At 41.9% G+C, this 24,543-nt stretch overlaps 1 protein-coding gene across 2 annotated transcripts in view; it reads right to left on the bottom strand.

Annotated features, from left to right (window-relative positions):
• Positions 1–751: 751 nt before the first annotated feature.
• LOC117870051 (cytosolic Fe-S cluster assembly factor nubp1-A-like) overlaps positions 752–24,543 on the bottom strand; it is a 24,279-nt gene continuing 487 nt past the window's right edge. Inside the window, exons 3-11 of one of the 2 annotated variants that reach the window (XM_034757257.1) lie at positions 23,855–23,988; positions 17,553–17,621; positions 11,687–11,719; positions 10,808–10,898; positions 8,922–9,076; positions 5,839–5,949; positions 4,293–4,395; positions 1,995–2,078; positions 752–1,176 (exon numbers count right to left, since the gene is read on the bottom strand). In XM_034757257.1, coding sequence (XP_034613148.1) covers positions 1,112–1,176; positions 1,995–2,078; positions 4,293–4,395; positions 5,839–5,949; positions 8,922–9,076; positions 10,808–10,898; positions 11,687–11,719; positions 17,553–17,621; positions 23,855–23,988 — 845 coding nt within the window. In that variant the 3' untranslated portion in view covers positions 752–1,111. The remainder of the gene's footprint in view (positions 1,177–1,994; positions 2,079–4,292; positions 4,396–5,838; positions 5,950–8,921; positions 9,077–10,807; positions 10,899–11,686; positions 11,720–17,552; positions 17,622–23,854; positions 23,989–24,543) is intronic. The other variant, XM_034757258.1, reaches the window with a different exon arrangement.

Genomic DNA, 24,543 nt, shown 5'->3' on the forward strand with positions numbered 1-24,543 from the left:
CAATTTTCCTACAGAATGTGCTACTCATTTCTCAGAGATTGGGAGGTTTAACCATTGGACAAGTCAAAAGACTTGTTAACACTCAGGATGCGAATATCCTTCTTGAGAGTGCAAGAGTAGGGTAGTTACCCATCCCCTTTTTCTTTCCTCCCTTTGGCTAATTTCTGTCATGAAGGAGGGGGGTCTGGAATCAGAGACTGGGTTGAGGAGAGCAGAGGAAAGGCCCATTTGAGAGGGATTTCTGGCAACACAGCACTTAATTTATTTGTAGGAGTTTAATTCACCAAGTAAAATAAAGCCTGAACACTGACTTATTTCCTTGCTATAAATCAAGTAGGCAGCAAGCTCCCTCAAGTCAACTCATTCTGTTCTGCAGTCACACACACAAGTTTATATTGATTTTAATTTGAAGGCAAATGCAGTTAATTTTCCCTTGACACTTGCCCTCTAATTTCTTGTATTACAAACAAGGAAACTAATGTTAACTTGTCTAAGTTAAAAAAAAATGGTTAGTAATTTGTTCCCACTAGGCTGAAACTTATTTTTCTTTTCCCAGACACTCTGATCACAAAAGAGGAGACAATCCTAAATTTAAGTGACTGCACTCTAAACATGGAATTCTACTAATCAAAGAAAAAGATGTCCAAGTGATCTTATCCAATGAAACACAGCATGGAAATGCACACTACAATTAATCCTCAAATGAAGGAGGCTTGAAAGTACTAATTTAAAAAAAAGACTCAGGTAAATGTTCCAATGAAAATATGTATTTAATATACAAGAGTTTCTGAAGAAAGTCTATTTGAACATCTTTGAAGATTAATTTCACTCACGACATACGCAAGATTACAGGTATCACAAAATTCTGCGTTTAGATTTCACCTCTGATGCACTAAGTGACTTATTTCTATAAACTTATAACAAAGCTTTGAGACATCAGGTGGACTAGATGTTCAAATATTATGGTGATCGCACACAACAAGAACAGGAATGTAAAGCAAGGACATTAACTTAAAAATTATTTATTTGCAATACAGAAAGGGAGCACAAATCTTTACATTCTTCCTACTGATTCATGACAATCATTGCTTTCCTATAATTAACTGCACATTTATTCCATTCCTTGGTTAGATAGTTTTTCTTTAGAGTGGTGTAGGCCACAATATTCTTGAATCCCTGCAAAGAGGCAAAAACAAGGTAGTAGTGAACTTATTTTATGTACTGTTGATCACTGCATGGATCTATTGCCTGCTGTGGGCATAAGTCACAAAATTTTGTCTGTCATATTACCCTAACTTATATTTGAAATGGTTTAAAGAATTTTAGACCCATTTTTCTTCTGCTATTTGAATACTTTCTGCATTTTGTACATTTGCTCTTCCAGAAGTGTAAGAGTGACATATTCAAAACTTCACTCACTGGTAAGCTACCAAATTCCATTTAAGAAATGCCTGCTCATAGAAAGTTAGCAAAACTATTTTATTTTGTCAGTAAGAGTACATGATGTATTTGCTGGAACTCAAAGAAGGTCAAAAGAAAGCCACACTTATTTTAGTTACCTGGAGTTAACTAGCTATCATTTTAACATAATTTAATTGTTTAAAATATAAGTGGCTGAAATAATTTGAGACAAGTAAAGAGATAACAAATGGTGCAATTTCATGATCCTTATACTGTACATTCTAAATATAAAAAAAAATATATGCGGAGATATACCTATCTCATAGAACTGGAAGGAACCCTGAAAGGTCATTGAATCCAGCCTCCTGCCTGCACTAGCAGGACCAAGTTCTGATTTTGCCCCAGATCCCTAAGTGGCCCCCTCAAGGATTGAACTCACAATCCTGGGTTTAGCAGGCCTATGCTCAAACCACTGAGATATCCCTCCCCCCATTCTGCCAAAATTATGCTGTTGACGCCTTCATAACATATTTTAGAAACTAATTGCTCAGACAAGTAATTCACACATCAGCCTTTTAACATGACATTCTTACTTTGGATGATATTCTTGTAAGATGAAGTAGCTGGGGACTCAGGTATTTCAGAGAAAAAACATTGGCCTTGATCACAACTTTTCCCTAAAAAAAAAGGGGGGGGGGGGGAGAGAAATAAACTAAAAACCTTGTGATGCAGGAAAAACAAAACAAAAAAAATTGCCTGAAATTTACCTCCCCAAAATTGCTGTACCAGTCCAGTGAACCAAGGGCTTATGTTCTTCCTGGGTCAGTAACACATAAATGAAGCACGGTAGCTATTTTCTTATAGATAGCTATTAGAACTAAGTAGCAGAACAATGTCGTTTTTCAGATTGAGGTCCTAGGTTTTCCGATGCACAATGTGACGAAGTGGGAATGTTCTTAATGTTCTCTCTGAATAATGTGTGGGTGCCTCAGTTTCCCCTATGTCTTTCTTAAGTATCTAGCCGGTTGGATAAGGGTGTGCGATTGTTGCAGAGCCCTAGAGGACCAGTGAGATGCTGTCTGTACAGAGAATGGCCGACACCCTGTCTGCTGGCAACTGATGGCCTGGGCCCCTCCCCTGCAAAGGTGGCAAATGAAGGTGTTGGAGAACAAAGATCAGGTGACCTCCTGGCCCGGGAAAGAGACAAAGGCCAGAAGAGGGGCTGGAGAGTTTCAGTTCGGAGCTGGCTGGGGAAAGAGAGGGAGGCCCAGACCTGGGGTCTGGCCTCCCTGACCCCAAGATGGACCTGACTTAGGGGTCCAGTTTCTGTACCTACAAGCTCTGTTTTGGACAGTGTTCCTGTCATCTAATAAACCTTCTGTTTTACTGGCTGGCTGACAGTCATGTCTGACTGCGGAGGTGGGGTGCAGGCTTCCCCAGAAGTCCCGCCTGCGCGGACTCGCTGTGGGAAGTGTACGGTGGGGCAGGGGATACTGACTGCTCCGAGGTCAGACCCAGGAAGGTGGAAGTTTCTTGCCCTGGAGACAGTCTGCTCACAGAGAGGAGACTCCCCCAGAGACCTGACTGCCTTTGTATGGAGTAGTTCCAGAGCATTGCCCAGTGACTCCGTGACACATGCCCTGACTATACCATCCTTCCATCTACATGGGATGCTGTTCCTTAATTCCATGGAAGAGTAGCACCAAGATGGTCTTGCTTTACACTTGGATACTATGTAGACTGGCGTATATTATCTACTAGTAACTTGGTTCTTTACATATTACTTCTTTTCTTTTAGTACATTTAATTATCCACTGAAAAAAATCTACCTAAATTCATACAACGAGCATTTTTTCAGTTACAGCAGCTCTAGTTTTAACTAGATCAAAACTTGATATTATAAGATTTTATTCTTCCTTGTGGTATGGTTTCATCTAGTCTGCAATTGTAAATGAGCAGTTTTTCAAAAAAAAAAAAATGGCACACTCTATATGAGTCATGTTACTAAAGGTGATTACTATTTAAACCAGGCCTGCACAACATGCGGCCCGTGTGGGCTCTCGGTGTGGCCCGCGGGGGGTGAGTAGGCAAGCAGCAGGTGAGGGAGGGGGGCTGAGGAGGCGAGCGGGCGGACAGTGGCGGGGGGTGAGGAGGCGAGCCATGGGAGGGGGGCTGAGGAGGCAAGTGGCAAGTCCGTGGCTGACGTGTTCTACTGATCTGGTCTGGCTCCCATCCCCTCTCCAAAGGTTGCAGCTGTCTGGAGATGCTGCCTGCCATGCCTTCCTCATTCACTCACAGGGCAATTTATTACAAAGTGGGGGGGGGGGGAGAGATCTTATTCTACTTCTAGCAAAAAGACATTTTTCTTTTACCTTAATTATACTACCTTAGGGGCCCACTATAACATACTACCAAGGTTCAATACCGCTTTTTCGGTGGGGCAGCGCTGGGGAAGGAGGGTTTGTTTCGGGGGGCAGGCGGCGCTGGTGAGGAGGGGGGAGGTTGTTGGGGGGGGCTGAGTGGTGCTGGGGGGTTCCATGGGGGGCAATGCTGGGGGGTACTGGGGGGGGGTTCGGCGGGGCCGGGGGTTTCGGCCCTCAGCTGTTTTCTTTGGAGTAATATGGCTCTCACTGTTTTACAAGTTGTGCAGGCCTGATTTAAACCTAAGCAGGAAGTTCTCTCATCATTTTACTCATTTCAGACCAAACCATATCATCACCGTTCCACAAACTATATTTGCAACAATTTTCATTCTAAAAAAGTCAGCTATTGGACACTGTTTTGTGTTCATCAAAGTGAGTATGTCTCAACCTTAGCTGATACACCAAAAATAACCCTGAAGTAATGGCAAGCACATTGCTGCTTTTTATTATGCAATTTGCCAAGCTTACCTATTTGAGGATCTAGGGGCACTTTCCCCAGGAGAGAAATATTTAAATTTTGGCACATCTTCTCTGCTCCTCCAGTTGTTGGAGGAAAGATTTGAGATTCAATCTGTAACACAAAAGAACAAAGGACAAGTAATATAAGACGACGCCAGAAAAGATCATTTTGAGAAATCCCAATTAAAACAGGACCAACATTGTGGGCTTCTGATGGCTATGTGCAGTAGGTTCCTGGCATACTATCATTAAACACATTAGAGTTCTACCCAATTAAAACATTTGACTTAAGCTTTCACACAAATCATTAAGAGCACTTTAGGTGTATATATAAATCACAAGTACCATTTCAAATACATTTGTCCTCTATTTGTCTAGTTTAGGTTACTATTTCTAGAAGACATTTATTGTGGTATATACATAATCCTAATTTTAAAGCTGTGTGTGTTAGAATTTAAATTTACAAGAGCAAGGGATTTGAAAGCAGACAGCGTGGCCAGCCAAAAGCTGTCACTATTTTTTAATTCTGACCTGCAAAAACCTAATTCTTTCCAATACCTGGGACTCGTGAGCAGAGACTGACAATTATGTCTGATTTTTCAAGCACTCATATTGCTTTGAGGATGTGTTCAAATGGGCAATAGGTTGATGCCAAGGAACTCACCTGAAACCCATGGACCCACATCCCCAGACAAGCTGATAGTGCATTAGTCTGCATGTCTGATTGGTTGTTACCATCCTTCAGTTCCTTCTCTAACTGGGTCAGTAACATGTCATTTGTCATCTTGTTCCCTTCCTAGCCCAATCCTCAGATTCCATGTTTATCATGACTGGCACATACAATCTGCCATGGGAATGTTTTTAGAAAACGATTAAGGTACACAGTGTAGCTACACCCCATTCCATAAGGCTCCCAGTTTGTACTTTCATGTGTTGAAAGTGCCAGGAAAGTTCTGAAGCAAAAGCAGTACATGTAGGTCACTTATATAACAGGTATCAGGAGTTCAACATCGAAAGGAAATTGTTAGTAATACAGAAACATCTAAATGTTTGCATAAGCTTTTAGCAGCAAAACTAAACAAGAAGGGAGGATGCAACAACCCACATCAGCTATTCAGAGATGCCAGCCAGTGGCTCCTCATAATAGGAGCATTTAAGACAGAGTTGTTAAACACAGATCTTAAAGTAGGTCTATTATTCAAATACCGATGTCGAACATGTAACATCCTGCTGTGTAGCTGAAGCCTCCATTTCAAAATTGCTATTTTTATACAGTGTTCTGGCTCCTAAAAGGAGCCACAAAACTAATCCTTGGCCTCGGGAATGCACCTTTCGTAACTATCGAAGGACAACAGTTCCTGTATAAAGGAACTTGATACTGTTTCCACCAACAGAAACAGGATTTTTTTTTTTTTATTCAGGAGATCAAGCAAGTTTGTGCCATGGTAAGTAAATCCTTTCCCTTCCCATATGGTCACCACAAAACATACATACATTTGGACTGCGTATATTAAGACGAGTGAAAATCTTAGCAATAAGTTTTAGATAGTCTTACCTTACATTTTGGGCATACAAAGCCACTCATATTTTCAACAACACCTATGATCGGCAATTTCACCTTATGACAGAAGTTGATCTCCTTTCGAACATCCTGAAGTGATATTTCCTATCAAAAGCAAGTGTTATTTTGTCAGTCCACATGTTCCGGACTTTTTCCATCTATTGGTTTTCCCTGCAAAGCAAACTTTCTTAGCACAGAAATCTTTCAAGCAACTGAGCATGTTTTCCACCATCAGATTAAACATATAACCTATTATCTGGTTTACTGAATTAAGGTATCTTCTGTCTTGAGACTGACCAAAGATTATCAAGATATTTAGATCTTTATTCAATCAATTTAGCTTCCAACATCTTTAAATCTGTCCAACAACTCTGGCATGGGATCAACCATCTTTATGCATATCACCTGCATTAATGTCATATCTTCAGGGAAAAGTATTCTTTAAATAAAGGGATTATGCAAATATTACCTTTGCACCTACTAGTTTAGAGAAAGACATCAAAAAACTAATCTGGTGAAGGTGTTGAGGAAGATGTGCAGGAACGGGTTTACTCGCTCTTTCCAAAGTCAATTCTAATGGGGGGGAGCTCAGTGGTTTGAGCACTGGCCTATTAAACCCACGGTTGTGAGTTCAATCCTTGAGGGGGCCATTTAGGGATCTGGGGCAAAAATCTGTCTGGGAATTGGGCCTGCTTTGAGCAGGGGGTTGGACTAGATAACCTCCTGAGGTCCCTTCCAACCCTGATATTCTATGATTCTAACACCACTCCCTAACCCTCCCCTTTCTCATTAAACATGCCTACATAACATACGAATGGCCAGACTGGGTCAGACCAAAGGCCCATCTAGCCCAGTATCCTGTCTTCCAACAGTGGCCAATGCCAGGTGCCCCAGAGGGAATGAATAGAACAGGGAATCATCAAAAAGAAGAACAGGAGTACTTGTGGCACCTTAGAGACTAACAAATTTATTAGAGCATAAGCTTTCGTGGACTACAGCCCACTTCTTCGGATGCATCAAGGGAATCATCAAGTGATCCATCCTGTCGCTCATTCCCAGCTTCTGGCAAACAGAGGCCAGGGACAACATTCCTGCCCATCCTGGCTAATAGACTATCGATAGACCTATCCTGCGTGAATTTATTTAGTTCTTTTTTGAACCCTGTTATGGTCTTCACCTTCACAACATCCTCTGGCAAGGAGTTCCACAGGCTGACTGTGCGTTGTGTGAATAAATACTTCCTTTTATTTGTTTTAAACCTGCTGCCTATTAATTTCATTTGGTGACCCCAAATGTGTTATGAGTAATAAACAACTCTTCATCTACTTTCTCTACACCAGTCATGATTTTATAGACCTCAATCATCTCTCTCCTTAACTGTCTCTTTTCCAAGCTGAAAAGTCCCAATCTTATTGATCTCTCCTCATACAGAAGCCATTCCATTCCCCTAATCATTTTTGTTGCCCTTTTCTGAACCTTTTCCAATTCCAATACCTCTTTTTTGAGACGGGGTGACCACATTTGCACGAAATATTCAAGATGTGGGCGTACCATGGATTTATATAGAGACATGATATTTTCTGTCCTATTTTCTATTCCCTTCTTAATTATTCCCATCTTCTGTTTGCTTTTTTTGACTGCCCTGCACATTGAGTGGATGTTTTGAGAGAACTGTCCACAATGACTCCAAGATCTCTTTCTTGAGTGGGAACAGCTAATTTAGACCCCATCACTTCATATGTATAGTTGGGATTATGCTTTCCAATGTGCATTACTTTGCATTTATCAACATTCAATTTCATCTGCCATTTTGTTGCCCAGTCACCCAGTTTTGAGAGATCCCTTTGTAACTCTTCGCAGTCTGCCTGGGTCTTAACTATCTTTAGTAATTTTGTATCATCTGCAAATTTTGTCACCTCACTGTTTACCCCTTTTTCCAGATCATTTATGAATATGTTGAATAGGACTGAGCCCAGAACAGACCCCTGTGGGACACCACTATTTACCTCTCTCCATTCTGAAAACTGACCATTTATACCTACCCTTTGTTTCCTATCTTTTAACCAGTTACCAATTCATGAGAACACCTTCCCTCTTATCCAATGGCAGCTTACTTTGCATAAGAGCCTTTGGTGAGGGACCGTGTCAAGGGTTTTCTGAAAATCTAAGTACACTATATCCACTGGATCCCCTTGGTCCATATGCTTGTTGACCCCCTCAGATATTTATAGTAGATTGGTGAGGCATGATTTCCCTTTACTAAAACCACATTTGACTTCATTACCTTCCACTCCCTCCTACCACATCCCTTGCATTCTACTCACTACTCCCTATTTAGTATTCCACTTGTTTCCTGCCACTTGTGCCTCTGGACATTTTCTTGTTGCTCCTACTCCTGGAAAACTGTGCCTCTTCCTGCACAATTGGCCTCTTCTCCCCCTCCTTCAAATTGCCCACTAAGAATGTACCTTTGATTTAGCTACACTTCTGCCACTAATCTTAGCACTGGTGCCTGACTTCAAACAAAAAGCCGCCGCCCCCCCCCAAAAAAAACAACCAACCACTATACACATCCCAAGAAGGAAAAGTATACTAACCCAGAGGTTCTATTGTCCTTAAATAAATAAAAGCTCACCACGATTCCCCCCACCCCAACATCACTAGTATCTTCCTGCTGTCTAATGTTATCATTCCTTACTTCCCTCCTAGCACCATCTGTAAGTCAACAGTATTGCAAGTTCAGAGTCCTTTGCCTTCAGGAAGTCTCTAACATGCCACAGAGCTGTATAGAAGTTAAACACAGTATCATTTAAATAAGAAAATTATTTGATCTCTAAGGATCAGCATCCAATAATTTGGTTGTGATGAAAGGATTGTGCTGGGCATGGATCCCAAAGGGCAGGAAGAAGATTCTGAAGCCAATTGGCAGAGTTAAATCATCTCCTTCCATGGAGAGGCATTCCTTTGTGCCTACATGCTATAGTTGATGGACATAGTCATTTTTGTAAATTTAATAAGTATTCCAAAGCAAAGATTTGATTTAACTGGTATTAAATTTGTAGCGATACTTCTCTTACCTGAGGAGTAGTGATTATAACTGCTCCATCTATGTGCGAGGAACTTAGATATTGCACAATAGATAAATGTTCATCTGAAGTACCTGGAGGTGTATCCACAATAAGGTAGTCAATTTCACCCCAATCCACATCACGAAGAAATTGTTTGATCATTCCTAAAAACAGATGCAAGATGAATAACAAATTTGTTATTTTCTAGCTTGTATGTTTCTAAATTTCAGGTGTGCAGTTTCCTCAATCTCCGTTGTAAACTTAAAGGAGCCAAAAGCTTTAGTGAGACATTCAGAATTTGGTCGGTTGTTCAAAAAGTCTGAAAGGCACTTTGAGAATCTATTCTGTGCTAAACGATTACCCCAAATATGACTGCAGCCACACTCAATCTCAAAGCATGGGTCTATTCTGCAAGGAGAGTATGTAAAATGGGACCTTCTCACTCAAAATATCTGCTCTGTCTGACTTCAGCAAATATATATTTTTACTCCTGTTAACAGAACAGTGCAGAGCCAACACAGATGAGTGAGGTGGATTCTATTACTTCACATGTATCGGAATTATTTAGCAAGTTCCAGTCAGTTACATCTGCAAAAGTGCATCTATGGCAAGTGATAAAAGAGGTCACTGAAGCCATAATTTTGCTGTCAGAAGTTTCATTACTGGTAGGAATGCTATAAAATAAAGAATTCAGTTTTACTCTCAGATCCCATCTTTTCAGCTGATCATTTTAAATATAGAAGGTTTTGGATACAACAATCCTGGACCCTCACAATATCAGTACAGTATCAGAGGGGTAGCCGTGTTAGTCTGGATCTGTAAAAACAAGAAAGAGTCCTGTGGCACCTTATAATTTCGTATTCACCCACGAAAGCTTATGCTCCAATACATCTGTTAGTCTATAAGATGCCACAGGACTCTCTATTAATATCAGTACAGAATCACTGTTTCAGAAAGATCTGCCCCTTAAGTTATACTTCCAGAGCATTCTACTCAAATTTCTCTATACTTTAACGTATGCACTGTCAAACAAGAATTGAGTGTTATCAATAAAAAGCTAGGTACATTCTATTTCAGAAAATTTAGCAGAAACTGTAAGCAGAAAGCAATGAGATGTGGGACTGAAAGGGCTAAAACAAAGTAATTTTAAATCTGCGGTAACGTGGAAATCACACTTTAAGTTCTGAAAAAAGGATAAGCAGTTTTTTTACATAAATTCATCAGCAAAACTGGCTCAAAAGAATATTATTATCTATTGCCATAACCAAATGGTCTACTTCCAGTTTTCTTTTATGCACAAAAGGATAGTAAAAACAAATAGTATACATGTAAAAGGTTGAATTATCAACCAAATAAGACCGTTTGCTAGCTACATTCATTTACAAAAAACAAAACAAAACAAAAAAAACCACACACCACACACACACCCTGAACATCAGGTAACTTGAAAATTATGATGTTGAATATTGCAATTTCTTTCAGATATGCAATCAATTTAGGAATCTTTTTTAAAACGTGATCAATATCCATGCCTATTTAGAAAGGGCATCAGACCTGTGTTAACAAGGAGCAATAAACTATAGATATAAATTCTGCCCAAGTGTGAAAAAAGTATCAAATGTACACGTTAATCAGTAGTATGCATGCAATGATATTTTATCAAATATAGACTCCTTAGTTTCCATCTAGCCAGTCTAAACTAAGTTGTTCTGATTATGTTAGAGAGCTCAGTTCAATATACAACAACCACCCCAGAGTGAAAGGAAATGCTCAGAATAACTGCTTTGCCAACAAACCAAGTTTTATATGGAAAAAAGGAAGCACTGTCTAAATTGCAATAGTTTATGCTCCCCGATGCAACAATCAACAACAATGAAAATACTTGAGATACAGACCGTTTTTTTTGGGTCCTCTCCAGATAACAGCATCATCAGGACCACTGAGCAAGAACCCCACAGACATTACACACAAGTTTTCTTCAACATACTAGAAAAGAGGAAGCAAACTATTAAGATAGCCCAGAAAGAAATTTACTTACCAAAATAATATCCTTACCAGTTCTTGAAAGATTTTAATGGATCAAAACATAGTTTAAGAAAATGGATGTTTGAAAAAAATGCAGCGTCCCTACTTTTCCTCCATTAGTCAAAGGCTGCACGATTTCTGTACAACAATCAGTAATCTGACTATATTTACATATTAAAAAGCCTTTTACAAACAGATAATGCAATAAATCTTCACAGAATCACTACTGAGAAGGCATGTGGCTAAAATGACTTCCCTTTCTCTCTCAGCATCAGAAAAATGTGTGTGGTGGCATGTACAAAAGTTTGAACAAAATCTGAACTATTTCCATGCATTTTGTTAAGAACATCACCTCTGTTATTCCTTGGGATTTAATTATCTGCAGTTTTATTATAACCGGAAGTGAAGTATTATGCAAGTGCATGAGAACCAAAAATAATTGAAACCGACTAGTCTATTTTCGTTGTCCAAACCAAAATAAGTGCAAAGGGAAACAGTTGAAAAAGCGAAACTTTACTTTGTTTTAAAATGTTCAGTTATAATAACCCACTGTGATGTTAGTAACAGAAGGAATTTTTATAAAGCTATGATGTTTAACCTGTAGTGCCTCTTCAAGAAGCAGGACTTCTGTGTATGGAAAAAGAGTGGGTAGGAGGGAGAAAATAGTTCTAGTTTCTCTCTGGAATAGGCCCCCCTAAACTGCTTTTTTTTTTTTTAAAAAAGAAAAGAAAAAAACCTCACTAGCTTACCACCGGAGACCATCCAGAACCACTCTGGTGAACCTGAGGATAAAAGCAATGTTTTAAAAACCGATATATACACACAAAGTATGTAAAATATAAGCTACACTGTAATGATAGCGTATTTCTTGGCATCTGGTTTGAAATGTAACCGTATTGAAAGAGTCAAATGGCCATGTAAGAAACTGCAAAAAGGCAGAGTTCCTGAATTAGTCAGTAAACAATGAATTCTATTGATGAAATGGCTGTTGCAGCAAACAAGCTGCCTAACAATCTGCAATATAGCTGTCATTCCCTTACTGCAGAAAAGTTAACCCTGAAGGACACCACTCAGAAATACTTGAAGGAAAGAGAATCAGATGCTGCTAGCCATTGCCTGTAAATATAGGGATACCTGCTAAAAGTTTGCTACATAGTACAACAAAACCAGAAAGGGGACTGGCAACCAACTCCAGAGAAACACAAGCATATACAAATTTCTCTCAAAGACAATAGTTCCTTATGCCAATGGCATTACTTTCCTATTAACGTGTCAGCCTGATCATAGATAAATGTCTTAGGCCTGGTCTACACTAGGAGGTTATGTCGAATGTAGCAGCGTTAACTCGAATTAACCCTGCACCCGTCCACACAACAAAGCTATTTATTTTGACATAGAGGTCTCTTTAAATCGATTTCTGTACTCCTCCCTGACGAGGGAAGTAGCGCTAAATTTGACATGGCCATGTCGAATTAGGGTAGGTGTGGATGGAATTCTACGCGAATAGCTCCGGGAGCTATCCCACAGTGCACCACTCTGATGCTCTGGACAGCAGTCTGAGCTCGGATGCTCTGACCAGCCACACAGGAAAAGCCCCGGGAAAATTTAATTCCTTTTCCTGTCTGGCCAGTTTGAATCTCATTTCCTATTTGGACATCGTGGCGAGCTCAGCAGCACTGGCAACGATGCAGAGCTCTCCAGCAGAGGTGACCATATAATCGCAGAATAGAAAGAGGGCCCCAGCATGGACTGATCGCTGTGTGGGGCGACAAGTCCGTGCTTTCGGAGCTGCGATCGAAAAAACGGAATGTGAAGATCTATGAGAAGATCTCCAAAGCCATGACGGAGAGAAGATACAGCCGGGATGCAACGCAGTGCCGCGTGAAAATCAAGGAGCTGAGACAAGGGTACCAGAAGACCAAAGGGTCAAACGGACGCTCTGGATCCCAGCCCCAGACATGCCGTTTCTACGAGGCACTGCATTCCATTCTAGGTGCAGCCGCCACCACTACCCCACCACTGTCCGTGGACTCTGACGATGGGGTACTGTCCACGGCCGCTTCCTCAGAGATGTTCGCGGACGGGGAAGATGAGGAAGGAGATGAGGAGGACGAGGCAGTCGACAGCGCTGATTTCCCCGACAGCCAGGATCTCTTCATCACCCTCACGGAGATCCCCTACCAATCCTCCATAGGCGGTAACCCAGACTGTGAATCAGGGGAAACATCAGTAGGTAAGTGTTTTAAACATTTATTTTAAACAGAATAGGAATGGTATCTTAACAATGGGTTTTTCATGATTAGTTTGCCCTAGACGCTTTAGTTTTTAGTCCTTGCCAGTGCAGCTACTGGAAAATTCTGTCAATATGTCCGGGGATAGAGCAGAAATCCTCCTGGGACATCTCCACGAAGGTCTCCTGGAGGTATTGTGAAAGCCTTTGCATCAGGTTCCTGGGGAGAGCGGCCTTATTGCGTCCTCCATGGTAGGAAACTTTTCCGCGCCAGGCTAGCAGCAAGTACTCTGGGATCATTGCCTCGCAAAGCATGGCGGCATACGGCCCTGGTGCTTGCTGGCATTCACGCAGCATGCAGTCTTTCTCTGTCTCCGAAATCCTCATCAGAGTGATATCGCTCATGGTGACCTGCTTTGAATTAGAGAAATGTTAGTATTGGGACTGATTGCCTGTTCCTTTACGTAACTGGCCGTTTACAGCCACGCGGTGGAGGCGTGACGGGGGCAGCATGCAGGGATCTTTCCCGGGGATAGCCGCGAGGGGGGTGGGACAGGGACAGAGTTCATGCTGGCCGGACTGCTGGCAGCAGGAACTGGCCGACCCTAGGAGCAGTGCTTGGAACGTGAAAGGAGGGCACTGCTATAAATTAAGCTTTAAGCAGCCAAAAGTCTATGGCTTACTATGTCCGCCTGCTAGCTGAATTCCGTTGTCCGGCCCCGCTTGTGTGATCTGTACAGCAAGACCCCAGGCACTCAATGGGAAGGCCGAAAATTCGACCTTGTCCTGAGTGCGCATGTGATAGGTGCTGTGCATGGTCTTGTTCACAGAGAAAGACTATATTCATTGTTCACAAAAATGTATCTTTCTGAGGAATTCACTCCCTTTTTCCCATCCCACAGCTGCGAGTGTCTCCCGAGCTACCCTGGCATCCCCCTCCCAGATGCTGGCGCAGATCAGGCGACGAAAGAGAAGGACACGGGACGAGATGTTCTCAGAACTTATGGGCTGCTCCCGAGCCAAGGCGGCACAGCAGACCCAGTGGAGGGAGAACATGTCGCAATACCAGCGATCACACAGCGAACGGGAGGACAGGTGGCGGCAGGAAGACCAGCAGGCGACTCAAACGCTGCTTGGACTAATGAGGGAGCAAATGGACATGCTCTGGCACCTTGTGGATGTTCTGCAGGACCGGAGGCAGGAGGACAGAGCCCCACTGCACTCTCTCTAACCGCCCTCCCCCCCAACAAAGTCCCATCCCCCCTCACCCAAAGTCCCAAGAAGGAGAGGCGGCAGGGGCCGTGAAAACAGTCATTCCACCCCTGCAGCCTGCTCAAGTAACAGAAGGCTCTCATTCCCAAAGATTTGATAAGTCCTTTCCTTCACTCCAAAAGCACCTCACCCAAGCCCCCATCCCAGTTTCATCCCCTAACTTGTTGTTGTTAATAAAACATATGTTTCTGTTCATTATTGTTTCCGTCATGTTCTTTTAGAGGAAGGGGAGAAAGGGGGTTGGTAATTGGAGAGGACGGTCACCTTTACCAGGGTACAGACACGGGAGCAGGTTCAGCAGAAGGTCACACACACATTGCAGTCACTAGGCACCCTGGTCAGTCTGGGAGGTGGTTTTCATGTTCTGGGGGGGGGGGGGCAATGTGAGTTTGTGGCAGGGGAGGGCAGTTAAAGATCTTATGCAGCGGTCCTTAGCCTGGATGACAGAGCCACGCAGCAGGGGATCTGTAACTGCCCTCCCCTGCCACAAACTCACATAGTCCCCACACACAGAGTCCCGAAAAGGAGGGGTGGCAGGCTCCGTTGAAACAACCAGTCCACCACTGCGGACCGCTCTAAGAGCAGGAGCCTGTCATTCCTTGAGTTTAGAAGCGTCCTTTCCATCCCATCACTACACCCACTCCCCACGACAGTGTGCGTCCCAGTTGCAACACTACCACGAAAGCCTTAATAAAGAAAAAGGTGTTAATGAACAAAGTTTCATCTATTTTATTTTTAAAGGTGTGTTGGAAGGGGGAGGAAGGGGGTTGGTAACTGGAGAGGATAATCAACATTAACTGGATAAAGAAACGGGGGAAACTTCACCTTCTGAATAAACAAACTTAATAGTCACAGGTTACCCTGCTCACTCTGGAACCTAGCTTTCAAAGCTTCCCGGATGCACAGCACATCCCGCTGGGCTCTTCTAATCACCCAGCTGTCTGGCTGGGCGTAATCAGCAGCCAGGCGATTTGCCTCAACCTCCTACCCCGCCATAAATGTCTCCCCCTTGCTCTCTCAGAGATTGTAGAGCACACAGCAAGCTGCAATAACAATGGGGATATTGATTTCGTTGAGATCAGAGTGAGTCAGTAAGCTTCTCCATCTCCCCTTCAGTCATCCAAAAGCACACTCCACCACCATTCTGCACTTGCTCAGCCGGTAGTTGAAGAGTTCTTTTTCACTGTCCAGGGCGCCAGTATAGGGCTTCATGAGCCAGGGCATTAGCGGGTAGGCTGGGTCCCCGAGGATCACTATAGGCATCTCCACATCCCCAACAGTTATTTTGTGGTCCGGGAAGTAAATACCTTACTGCAGCTGTCTAAACAGACCAGAGTTCCCGAAAACGCGAGCATCATGAACCTTGCCCGGCCATCCGACGTTGATGTTGATAAAACGTCCCCTATGGTCCACCAGTGCTTGCAGCACCATTGAAAAGTAGCCCTTTTGGTTAATGTACTGGCTGGCCTGGTGGGCAGGTCCCAAGATAGGGATGTGAGTTCCATCTATAGCCCCACCACAGTTTGGGATTCCCATCACAGCGAAGCCATCTATGATCACCTGCCCGTTTCCCGGGGTCACTACCTTGAGAGCAGTAGCTAAACGATTGCGTTGGCTACTTGCATCACAGCAACCCCCACAGTAAATTTGTCCACTCCAAAGTGATTTGCGACTGACTGGTAGCTGTCTAGCGTTGCAGGCTTCCAGAGCGCTATGGCCACTCGCTTCTGGACAGTCAGGGTTGCTCGCATCCGGGTGTCCTTGCGCTTCAGGGCAGGGGACAGCAACTCACAAAGTTCCAGGAACGTTCCCTTACGCATCCGAAAGTTTCGCAGCCACTGTGATTCATCCCAGACCTGCAGCACTATGCGGTCCCACCAGTCCGTGCTTGTTTCCCGGGCCCAGAATCGCCGTTCCACAGCATCAACATGACCCATTGCCACCATGATGTCCACGGCGCGGGGTCCCGTGCTTTGTGACAGGTCTGTGCCCCTCTCAGACTTCATGTCCTCATCGCGCTGCCGTAGCCGCCTCACCCGATTTCTCAGCATCTGCCTCTGAAAAAGGTGGATGATAAGGTGCGAGCTGTTGACAACGGCCATAACTGCAGCGATGGTCGCAGCAGGCTCCATGCTCGCAGTGCTGTGGCATCCACGCTGTCAATCACCAGAAAAAGTGCGCGAACTGATTGCCCGCCGGCGCTTTCACAGAGGGAGGGCAGGAGTGACGGCTGAATGACGACAGTTACCCAAAACCACCCTCGACACATTTTTTGCCCCAGCAGGCATTGGGGGCTCGACCCAGAATTCCAATGGGCAACGGGGACTGCGGGAACTGTGAGATAGCTGCCCACAGTGCACTGCTTCCAATGTCAACGCTTGCCCCGTTACTGTGGACTCACAACGTCGAATTACTGTCCTTAGTGTGGATACACACGTTCGATTTTGTAATATCTGTTCCACAAATTCGCTTTAAGTAAAATCGAACTACTCTCGTAGTGTAGACATACCTTTAGAGGCTGCTAATCGCATGGCAAAGAAGGCTCAAACATCCTTCTAATACAAACAGTACCATAACCTATAAGCAACGTTTAAAAGTAAATTCCCTGTACAGCATGTTAAGTGTCTTACTCCTATGCCAGTTAGCTAGTCTTTAAGGAAACAAGGTGAACCTTACTAACACTAATGGTGTACGTGATTAGTACCAAAACACTGTGTGTGCCTCTACTTCTCAAAAATTGAAAAGCAGAGCTATAATAAGGCTGCATATCACTAAAACTTCAGAATTTTGTACAAAGTGATGATTCTGCACTATTACAGTCTTCAAAGGCAATAACATTCGTTTTATGTTGTGTTATCCTGGCATTAACTGTTTACTTGAAGTGTGTAACTCATTTGTACAAGCTAGTCAAGCTGTACTGAATTTGGAGCGGCTCAGCTTGCTTTTTATTGTGTAAGCATTTTCACACATATTCCCCAGGAATTTATTCTTGAACAAGCCCTAAATATACAAAAAAAAAAGCAAACTAAGTCAAGCAGAACTTCCAGTAAATAACCTATTAGGCCACTTGAGACAAGTTGCTCTTACTGTTTTTAAAGCAAAAACAATCATACCTGTTCTCCCTCTATACCCATTATTTTAGGGATTGATGGTCCACAAATATCTATGTCCAACAGAGCAATCTAAGAAAAAAAAAAGTTGGAAATAAGTGCACAGAGTTGTTTACATGATATAAATTAGAAGCAAACACTAAAATGAGTTGAAATTTGGAGAGTATTTAGCTTAGATTAGTAATGGGAAATGAAGCATTCTGACATTAGATCACTGGCGTGAAGACATGACTGCTTTACTAAATTCATTTTTGGTAGCAGGCCCAGTTCTAATGGGCAGTCATTCACCATCTCAATGGAAATTAATTGGTATCTTCCTTGGTAGTTGACTGAGCATTAATCCTTCAGTTTTATTCTTAGTATGCCTACAAAGACTATATTGCTTAGTCAACAGGGCTATAGATCCACCTTAAAAGAGGCACTGAATAACAAAATGATTGGTAGTATCCTCCCAGAAGTTTGAAACCCTGTCTTTGTCTGTTTTAATTGTTTACATCTAACAAATTCCACCCCCTCCCCACCTTCAGAGGCACAAATGTAACATGATCTTCACAAAACACTGCTCTTGGACCTGGGTGTAATTTCATGCTCCCTCTGGTGACTGAGCAGTATATAAATTATACAGAAAAACAATTTCTATATTTGTGTATGTATTTAATGTCTCAGTAACAGAGTGGTGGATTTATAAAAAGATTTAGAACCTAGATGGCACTGCTCAAGCATGTAATCTTGAGTATCAAATTATTGGATAATACAACAAAAACCTTCAAACTGATGTAATTAGAATGCAACCGTCAATGGCTGATAGTGAAAGCATATGAATTAAATAAAATTTTAAGCAACTGCATTGTATGGTTGAAAAGATCTAATAACTTTTATTGCATTTTCTTAGAGGCAAGTTACCAACGTTCTGAATTTATACTGTTGCTTATGAAGATTCACCTTGTCAGGCCTCAGCACCTCAAGTTCTACTTGCATGGAGGCAATGTCAAACTCAGGTAATTTAATTTACATTGGGAAAGTGCAGACTGAACTAACTTATTCAGTAGTATGAAGGCCAAACTATCCACATAGTCACAGATTTCACTTGCCAACAGGCAAGCAGCATAAGAAAATATTTCACTTAGTTGTTACATATTGTGATTTGTCTAATGTATAATATGTCACAAAATAAAGTAACTTATTTCTAGGGTTTTTTTTATTTCTTTAACATGCCTGAAATAATGATTGTATAGGTCAAACAATATTCTGTAGAAACCTGTTCCATATAGGAATCAGCTGTGCCACATCAAGGTAACGGGAAATGAGAATTGATCCAATATGAAGTGTTTGTGAAAGATTTGTCTTTCTGGATGAAGTAATACCACATGTGGAAACTCGAAAGGATTTAAAAGCTATTAATTAAAGGAAAGTTCTTTCCTGAAAAACAGAAGCGGATTTCATAGCATTAACTGCAAGCCTACTGAGACAGATTTTAGGAAAAAAGTTCATAAAAATAAAATTCAATCAGTACTAAGCACATAGCACACATGTTCAAGATGTTGTTACTGAACCCATGTGCTCTTTGTGTTGCCCAAAATTTCTCTTTGTGCATACTGACAAAAACAACTTTTTACCGTTATCAGCATTGAGGAATCCAGACAGCATTAGAAGAGTCAGCTACATTCTAGACTACCTCACGTATGAGCAACACAAATGTCTAAGCTCATATTTAAGAAAATATTGGTTTATGGTGACTGAGGAAGAGCTGCACACCACATAACTTGAACCCAGGCTTCATATTGAGTCTGTTGGCAGTTAAGCTTACAAGTCAGCACAAGACTTGTAACAGATTTGATAATGGAACATACTGGGGAAGAATGGCACATGCCATTCTTATAGTTATTTTTGTGATCTTAACTGCACTTGAAACAACCAATGAAATGTTAAGGTTTTTTCCTGTGTATGTCAGTTTTTTTTTTTTTTTTTTTAAAGATGCATTTTAGTAGCTTTTGCTTTTCTGGGGTTGGAAGGAAGGTATAGGAGAAAAATAAAGCCCCCTTCTTACTCACAGAACCCCTGAGAACAACTAACAGGCATATGGAAAGACAACCACATGCCTGAGCTACTTTTACCTTCTTCCCATAGTGCCCAGGTGTGTGCAGGATAATGTGTTTTATGGCAGCTTCTCTCATCACCTACATATCCTCCTGCCCAGTGGCAAGTCTAGCTAGACTATGCCCTTTTAGAGATGCAAGCAGCTTCCTTTTCACCTCAAGATCCCTAGTCAGTGATGTGTGGGAGGGGCAAAGAGGATGGGACACCAAAGAGAGCAGGCAGACAGCAGATGGACTGTAGTTATTAGTATTTATTTCAACATGATACCTAGATATGGACTGTGCTGTCTTACAGATTGTGTATGCATATACACACACAAATACTGAATCTGTAAGAGACTCATGTGGGGCAGTCATTTGATCTTTTGGGTATTTCTGGGGTGTTTTCCTTCAACCTAACAGCAGTTCCTGCAGTTTCAATGCTTGCAGTTGGAGGGAATGACAAATCTTATTTACAAAAGAATTTTAAACACACCAGTAATTCCTCTTATACCAGGAGTAATGATAAACAGGAATTCCTCATACAAAAAGGAAAATCAGTTATGCAGCATTTTCCTTCTTCAGAATTAGGCATTAAAAAAGTGAGGGGCAGTTTTTACATCTTCTGGCATGACAGTACTCAGCCCTCCCTAGCAAACAGGAGAAACAGCCCCAATTCCTTTGCTTGCACAAAATCTAGCAAATTAGTAGTTTTAGAAACAGCCCATTAGGAATACAGTTGACAAACACGGTCTTTTTCAAATTGCCTTTCATTCCTCCTATCCATGATAGGTGCCTTCAACATCATGTCAGGGTTATTTTAAGTTCAATACAAAATATTCTCGAAGTGTTAATAGTTTGAAGAGTCAGCAAGCATCTCTTCTAATGCTGGCAGGAAATGGAAATAGAAAACAGGATTTGGATTCTATAGCTCATTTTCCTTACGCAATAGCCTGTTAGAGCAAAGGGCACATTACGTACAGCCATCTTTATATCTCATTAGGTCAGATGGGTGGGCTGACCTATTGCTATGGAGCATTCTTTTGCCAATAGAAGGAGCATGACAAAGCTGAGTGATAAAAAGTCAAAATAAACCCAGGGTGATATACGTGTGCGTGGTTTGTTTAGATTTTGGGGAGTAGAGGGGAGCATGGCAGAGAGGGATTGGAGCCAGCAGCAGACTCGCACTTCAAGTGCTCAGTGTACAACTAGTTGCTTTTCTTTTACAAGTGCTCATTCCATGGAACAGTACTGAGTACTGGTTCCAAAGGAAGCTTTTAGCCTTTTATTTGTTTTAAACCTGATGCCCATTAATTTCATTTGGTGGCCCCTAGTTCTTATATTATGGGAACAAGTAAATAACTTTTCCTTTTTCACTTTCTCCACACCACTCGATTTTATATACCTCCATCATATCCCCCATAAGTCTCCTATTCTCCAAGCTGAAAAGTCCTAGCCTCTTTAATCTCTTCTCATATGGGATCCGTTCCAAACCCCTAATCATTTTAGTTGTCTGTCTCTGAACCTTTTCTAATGCCAGTATATCTTTGAGATGAGGAGACCACATCTATATGCAGTATTCAAGATGTGGGCATACCATGGATTTATATAAGGACAATAAGATATTCTCCCTCTTATTCTCTATCCCTTTTTCAATGATTCCTAACATCCTGTTTGCTTTTTTGACTGCCACTGCACACTGCGTGGACATCTTCAGAGAACTATCCACGATGACCCTAAGATCTCGTCTGATCTTGTTCTGCTTGGTAACAATCCAAAGCAGTGAGGACTGACATGTTCATTTTCATTATCTGTGGCAGATGCCACCAGCAGAAGGTTGATTTTCTTTTTTGGTGGTTTGGGTTCTGTAGTTTTTGCATCGAAGTGTTGCTCTTTTAAGACTGCTGAAAGCATGCTCCACACCTCGTCCCTCTCAGATTTTGGAAGGCACTTCAGATTCTTAAACCTTGGGTCGAGTGCTGTAGCTATCTTTAGAAATCGCACATTGGTACCTTCTTTTGCGTTTTGTGAAATCTGCAGTGAAAGTGTTCTTAAAATGAACAATATGTGCCGGGTCATCATCTGCTATAACATGAAATATATGGCAGAATGCAGGTAAAACAGAGTAGGGGGACATACAATTCTCCCCCAAGGAGTTCAGTGACAAATTTAATTAATGCATTATTTTTCTAACAAGCGTCATCAGCATGGAAGCATGTACTCTGGAATGGTGGCCGAAGCATGAAGGAACATATGAATGTTTAGCATAACTGGCACATAAATACCTTGCAATGCCGGCTACTAAAGTGCCATGCAAATCCCTGTTCTCACTGTCTGGTGACATTGTAAATAAGAAGAGGGCAGCATTATCTCCTGTAAATGTAAACAAACTTGTTTGTCTTAGCAATTGGCTGAACAAGAAGTAGGACTGAGTGGACTTGCAGGCTCTGAAGTTTTACATTATTTTGGTTTTGAGTGCAGTTATGTTACAAATGTAGGTTGTTGGTTTTTTGTAACTTGCACTTTCACGACAAAGAGCTTGCACTACAATACCTGTATGAGGTAAAGTGAAAAATGCTGTCTTTTGTTTATCATTTTACAATGATATTTGTAATAAAAAAACCACACACTTTCATTTCAATTACAACACAGAATACAATATATATGAAAATGTAGAAAAACATCCAAAATATTTAATAAATGTTGGTTGGTATTCTATTGTTTAACAGTACGATTAAAACTGTGATTAATTTTTTTTAGTTAATCACTTGAGTTAACTGCAATTAATCGACAGCCCTACTAAATATCAACCACTTTAAACAGATCATAGAATATCAGGGTTGGAAGGGACCTCAGGAGGTCATCTAGTCCAACCCCCTGCTCAAAGCAGGCCCAATCCCCAGACAGATGTTTGCCCCTGATCCCTAAATAGCCCTCTCAAGGACTGAACTCACAACCCTGGGTTTAGCAGGCCAATGCTCAAGCCACTGAGCTATCTCTGCTCCCTGAATGCTTTAAGACAAGGATAATAGAGCAAGTAGCATTCTAAAATGAAATGATAAGTTATTAAACTAGTAGCTACCTACAAACCACTCCCATCAACGCTTATATAAGTAACTTGACCATGACTAGTCCTATGGAATGATTTATATGGTTAAGTGGCTGCAAGTTCAGGGCCTTACATTACAAGTAAGCAAAGAAAGATGCGACTTTCACGTGACTAGAATATATGCAGAGACCCACAGAGTTAAAACAACTGTGAAAACTGTAGCACAACACATCATGGAGCTAAGAAGTGTATAAAATAAAAAACTTTACTATCCAAACATTTCAACACACACCCAAAGAGATTAATAAAGCAGATTAGAGAAGAAGAAATTATTTCTGAAGGATTTATTCTGGACTCCATCATCAATTATCCTCACTGAGACCTCTGGAAGATACTACAATATTAAAATGAGAAGGAATACAATAGTCCTATGCTCTAGCAGCAGGGTCCACTGACATTAAACATGCAGGGAACTGTCAGATGCATTTAAAAAGATCTGAGCCCATATTCCTTGGTTCTGCTAGGGATATAGTGTGGTTAGATCACATCCGAATATACAAGTTTGTCTATCCCACATGCTAACTATGTTAATATATTCTCTCTTCCATACTAGTATGTCAATAGCAAATCCAGATTTTGCACTTTAGCATCATGTCTCTATATTAATCATTCAATGCCATGTCTGTCTGTTCTATTCAACTTTTATATTTAGAATTTTCTATACATCCAGTTACCCTGGAAAACACTGCCAAAATTTGTTAGAACTTTATTTGCATTGTAGAAAACCATGAAGACACTCTCTCAAAACTTTATTACAAAGACTTAAAAACGACAGATACTCCACTTGTCCTCAATGTCTGTAATAAAAAAAAAAACTAGAGCATTTCTTTTATTCATGTACCACCAAACTACTAGACTTTGACAACAGTAATGAAAACCAAGTAAAATACCATCTGTAAGAACCAACTGTAACTGTAGTTTTAGGTTGTCTGATAAGTAACAAAAGTCTGGTATATAATTTTTAGCATTTGTCTAAAAAAAAAAAGTTATGTAGTCTTTTCTCCCAGCACCTTGGACGTGTTAAAATGAAGTTTAAAATCAGATATTCCAGCCTATATTTTTACCCCAAGCTGCAGTCTCTGTATATCCACACAAAGACCTACTGGAGAGGGGTTTCTCACCTGTTTAGTCTCGTCCTTTGCTAAGCCATGAGCCAAGTGGGCACTGAAAGTGCTCTTGCCGACTCCTCCTTTCCCAGACAAAACTAGTATTTTGTGCTTCACAATTTTCATTTTCTCCTTTATTTCTTCTATAGCTGCAAAGGTGTTCCCAAGAGGTTGCGCCATGAGCATAAGGGATGGCACCCTAGGAACCCTCAGCCTAGGCCCCCCGCCACGTGAAAGGGCTGCAGGCCAGAGTTTCGATTCTTCTCCCCATGCCCTGCCCCTCTTCCCCAAGAGACATTCTCAATGCACTCACCAGACACCCCCCAATAACTACCCCACCCCTGAGAGACATGCTCAATGCACCACCCAGATACCCCCAATTACCACCCCCTCCTCTGCCCACTCCCCTCCCAAGAGACATGCTCAATACACTCCCCAGACACCCCCCAATAACTACCCTCCGCCACCTCTCCCCACACACCCCTCCCCACCCAAGACACATGCTCCATACACTCCCCAGGCACCCCCAATAGCTACCCCTCCCCCCATGTACCCCACATCCTCCCCGAGGGACATGCTCCTTGCACCTCTCAGACACCCCCAATTAGTACCCCTCCCCCATCCCTACACACCCCCTCCCCAAACCCTTCCCCCAGAGACATGCAACCACGCGCTCCCTAGACCCCCCCAATAACTCCCCCCCC

The sequence above is a fragment of the Trachemys scripta genome, chromosome 25 (assembly GCF_013100865.1).
Source record: "Trachemys scripta elegans isolate TJP31775 chromosome 25, CAS_Tse_1.0, whole genome shotgun sequence".
Lineage (NCBI taxonomy): Eukaryota > Metazoa > Chordata > Testudines > Emydidae > Trachemys > Trachemys scripta.